The sequence below is a fragment of the Xenopus laevis genome, chromosome 2L, assembly GCF_017654675.1.
Source record: "Xenopus laevis strain J_2021 chromosome 2L, Xenopus_laevis_v10.1, whole genome shotgun sequence".
Taxonomy (NCBI): Eukaryota; Metazoa; Chordata; class Amphibia; order Anura; family Pipidae; genus Xenopus; species Xenopus laevis.
Window position 1 is genome coordinate 183,404,275 of NC_054373.1, and position 4,535 is coordinate 183,408,809.

Genomic DNA, 4,535 nt, shown 5'->3' on the forward strand with positions numbered 1-4,535 from the left:
TTAAAGTTGTTGACTAACTGCTCCTGTTCCACACAAACTTCTAATCCGTTTTCTGAAGACCTCATCTCTAATCCCATAAATGAAAGGACTGAGGAACCTAGGCAAACACATAAAAAGTAGGAAACTGACTATGGACACGAGAAAACTATAATCTGAAAAAGATGTTAACGTGAAAGAGGAAACTAGGGACACCATGTATAGGAGGAGTTGGGCGCCATGCAACAAGATGGTTTTTGCTGCCTTAAAGGCTGAGGATTTGCCTGAACCAACTTTCCAAGCAACCAACATGACTCTGATGTATGTGTATATGATTATAAGCCCAACCAGGGCTAGACTTGCAATATAAACAATGGTTACAATGGTGAATTGCAGCTTGTTGAAAGTCAGTGCTTCTCTGTTGCATATGACGTAGAGTGTGAGGAAGTTGGTCTTGAGAGATGAGGCCATGACGATAAGGTCAGCCACATTAGGGATCAGCCCAACCACCCAGATCAAGGCAATAGCTACATTTGTTTTTTGGACAGTGCACAGTTCCACGTGTCTCAGTGGGAAGCATATGGCTATGTAGCGTTCCAGTGCCATGGCAGCGAGGTTGTATGGAGTCACCCTAAAAGTCGATGTTGCAAGGGTGAGTATGAAATAGCAAAAGGGTGCTGGCATGTAGATGAGGTAGAGGAAAGCCATAAGTAGAAATAGACTCACAAAGAGATGGAGGGAGTCATTAAAGAGCATGTGGACAAAGAACACATAGCGAGCAATCTCCCGAACGTGAGGCGTACTGAAAAACACATTCAGGATCACCGATACGAAGTACAAGAAAGAGCAGAAGCAAAGAAATGTCCCCAGGAAAAGGGTTGTCTTCACGATTTCCAGTGTTTTGGAGGACACCATGGTTGTGTTGCTGTAGAGTGATGTAGCATTCGACATGGCACACAGATTGGGGCTGCTTCTCTTCTATAGTCAAAGACTAGGAAGGAGAGGGAAAAGATAAAATGAAAATATTAACCCTATAATTATCTTGTAAAAAAAACAAATACAAGTAATAGTATTGTAGAAGTAATACTTATATTGGCTGTCAATAAAAATATATTGCAAGCTTTCGGAGCACCTAGGCCCCTTAGTCAGGCAAAATGTATTTGTTTGGTTTTTTATTTGTTACTGGCTAATACGCTACCACAGTTTTTGTCTTGTACTATAAGCACAGTAATTATCTTTAAATTACATGATATGACGGATTAATATAACTACAACATCATAGCAATAAATCTCCAACTGAAGGACCAAAGCAATAAAACCCCTAGTCAAGGACCAAAGCAATTAAATCCCCCAGTCAACTGAAGGATCAAAGCAACTAAACCCCCAGTCATTCGGGGACCAAAGCAATAAAACCCCCAGTCAAACTGTGGGATCAAAGCAATGAAATACCCATTTATTTGAAGGATCAAAGCAATGAAACCCCCAGCCAACTGAGGACCAAAGCAATAAAACCCCCAGTCAACTGAAGGATCAAAGCAATAAAACCCCCAGTCAACTGAAGGATCAAAGCAACTAGACCCCCAGACAACTGGTGCCGAAGCAATAACCCCCCCCCCTGTCATCTGAAGGACCAAAGCAATAAAACTCCCTGTCAACTGAAGAATCAAAACAACTAAACCCCCAGTCAACCAAAGGATCAAAGCAATTAAATCCCCAGTCAACTAAGGACCAAAGCAATAAAACCCCAAGTCAACTGAAGGATCAAAGCAACTAAACCCCCAGTTATTTGGGGACCAAAGCAATAAAACCCCCAGTCAATTGAAGCATCAATAAAACCCCCAGTCAAAATGAAGGATCAAAGCAATGAAACCCCCATTTATCTGAGGATCAAAGCAAAGAAATCCCCAGTCAACTGAAGAATCAAAGCAATGGAACCCCCAGTCAAATGAAGAATCAAAGCAATAAAATCCCCAGTCAAACTGAAGGATCAAAGCAATGAAACCCCCATTTATCTGAAGGATCAAAGCAATGAAATCCCCAGTCAACTGAAGAATCAAAGCAATGGAACCCCCAGTCAACTGAAGAATCAAAGTAATGGAAACCCCAGTCAACTGAAGGAGCAAAGCTATGAAACCCCCAGTCAACAGAAGGAGCAAAGCTATGAAACCCCCAGTCAACTGAAGGACCAAAACAATGAAACCCCCAGTCAACTGAAGGACCAACACAATTAAACCCCCAGTCAACTGAAGGATCAAATCAATGAAACTCTCCATCAACTAACTGCACATAACACAAAGCCTAATACTTCTGTGCATATTAAAAACTGTCCTTAACATAAAAATGTCATCAAAATAGCAAGCATTTTTATATGTACAGATATCGAAGTTCAAATACAGTCTGTAACATTGTTAGTTTGATAATTACATATAGGTGAATGCAGATAAAGAAGACAAAAATAGTCAGACATACATTGATGGATACATACTGATTTGACGATACGCAAAGATGAAAGAACTACACACAGATACATCGTAAAACAGACACAGATACACACTGATATTTAGATGCACTGCAAGTTGGTAGAGATGTTTGGGGAGGCTTTCAGTTGGAGAACATGTATATAAATATATAGCAGTTGATCTCATTCTGGGGAGACTAAGCCTCCCATCTTTATTATTTTCCGCCTATGTGTTGGACTGGGGCAAGAAGGATGTACAAGAGAACCAGAGATTGCAAAAAGGGATTACGATCTCAGCCTGGCAATTATAGCCCAGTAAGCTTGACATCCGTAGTGGGCAAATTATTTTAAGGCTTGTCCACCATCCCTGAAACATTTTCTTCTTGAAGAAAAAAAACTGGTGTCTAGTGATGTGCATATAAGAAATCCAACCAACCTAACCCAGCCCTTCTTAAACTGTGCCCCTTTGTAAAATGTGCGGATTGAGAAAAACTCGAACCGAACCTGCCCCCGCCCGCATTTGGCTTCCCCCCTCCATTTAAAAACAACAAGTCTCTGGGGACAGAAGCTGCATTTAACATATATAAACAGTATAATGAATGTTGCAAAACCAATCCGGAAGCAAAGATTTGAAACGAGTTCATTGCAGCTGTGGCTAAGACTAACCTCAAAAAGTTTTAAGTATATTAATAGTAAAAAGATACAGGTTAAGAGTGTTGCTCCTTTGAATAATGGTACCAGTATGGTTGTAACAGATACAGAAAAGGCAAATGTGCTAAATCAGATCTTTTTTTCTGTGTATATAATAGAGGAGTCTAGGTTCTCAGGCTCACTTTATAGCTGCACTGTTGGCTCAGCTCAATCTAGTCAGTGGTTGACTCAGGATATGATCCATAAAGCTTTGCTAAAAATGAATGTGAAGGCACCAGGGACAGATGGAATACACCCCCGTTTTTTAGGGGCTCTTAGTTAATTTTAAGACAAGCTACTATTTCCGATATTCTCAGACTCACTGTTATCTGGTATGGTACCTATGGATTGGAGGAAAACTGATGTCATTCCAATATTTTAAAAGGGATTACAATCTCAGCCAGTATAGGCCAGTAAGTTTGACATCTGTGGTGGGCAAATTATTTGAAGGCTTGTTAAGGGATCAAATTCAAAATGTCCTAGTGAATGGCATTATGAGCAGCAATCAGCATGGCTTTATGAAGGATAGGTCATGTCAGACTAATCTGATTGCTTTTTATGATGAGGTAAGTAAGATGCTGGACAGTGGGTGGGGGCAGTAGATGTGATCTATTTGGATTTTGCCAAAGCGTTTGATACTGTGCCCCACAAACGACGGCTTTCTAAACTAAGGTCTGTTGGGCTTAATGAAGTCGTTTGCAAGTACCGCTAGAGTCTATCTTCTTTGCTAGCGAAGTTACACCAGTGGCCATTAGTAAATCAGTGAAGTTCCGAAATGACGTCACGCTGGCGAATTTTTGCCAGCGTTAGTCACTTCGCCCTTTAGTAAATTTCCCCCTTGCAGTCAGAAAGGAATTTTTTCCCCAATGAGGCAAATTGGAGAGGCTTCAAATGGGGCTTTTTTGCCTTCCTCTGGATCAACTGGCAGTTAGGCAGGTTATATATAGACTTAAAAGGTTGAACTTGATGGACTTATGTCTTATTTTCAACCTAAGTTACTACGCTACAGTCAGGACTTATTGTATGTGGGCAGCTGTGCTCCCCTGCATGCTCAGTTTGCTGCATTGCTGCTAGTACAAGCTGTATGAGAGCACAGAGCAATACTGAGGACTAATCAGCCTTATATTGTGACATTTCTATTCTATGTGTACTGTATATTGTGAGTGGCTCCCTAAGCTCAGTAAGTGACAGCAGCACAGAGCATGTGCAGTGAATCAGCAGAAAAGAAGATGGGGAGCTACTGGGGCATCTTTGGAGACACCGATCTTTACTGCTAAAGGGCTGTGGTTGCCTTGGGCTGGTACAGAAGCACAAAACATCATGTACAACATTTCTACCTACTTCTTTAGTTAGGCTTTAGTTCTCCTTTAAATGTATCAAGAATGAACTGTCACTTCCACAGGCAAGGACT

At 41.1% G+C, this 4,535-nt stretch overlaps 1 protein-coding gene across 1 annotated transcript; it reads right to left on the minus strand.

Annotated features, from left to right (window-relative positions):
- On the minus strand, nucleotides 1-911 carry LOC108707641 (odorant receptor 131-2). Its single transcript, XM_018245643.2, has one exon. It carries the CDS (start codon nucleotides 889-891, stop codon nucleotides 1-3), a length of 891 nt encoding a protein of 296 aa, XP_018101132.2. The 5' UTR covers nucleotides 892-911.
- Nucleotides 912-4,535: the final 3,624 nt, after the last annotated feature.

Coding starts and splice junctions, on each gene's coding strand:
- LOC108707641 (XM_018245643.2), bottom strand. CDS start 891: ATGGTGTCCTCCAAAACACTGGAAATCGTGAAGACAACCCTTTTCCTG.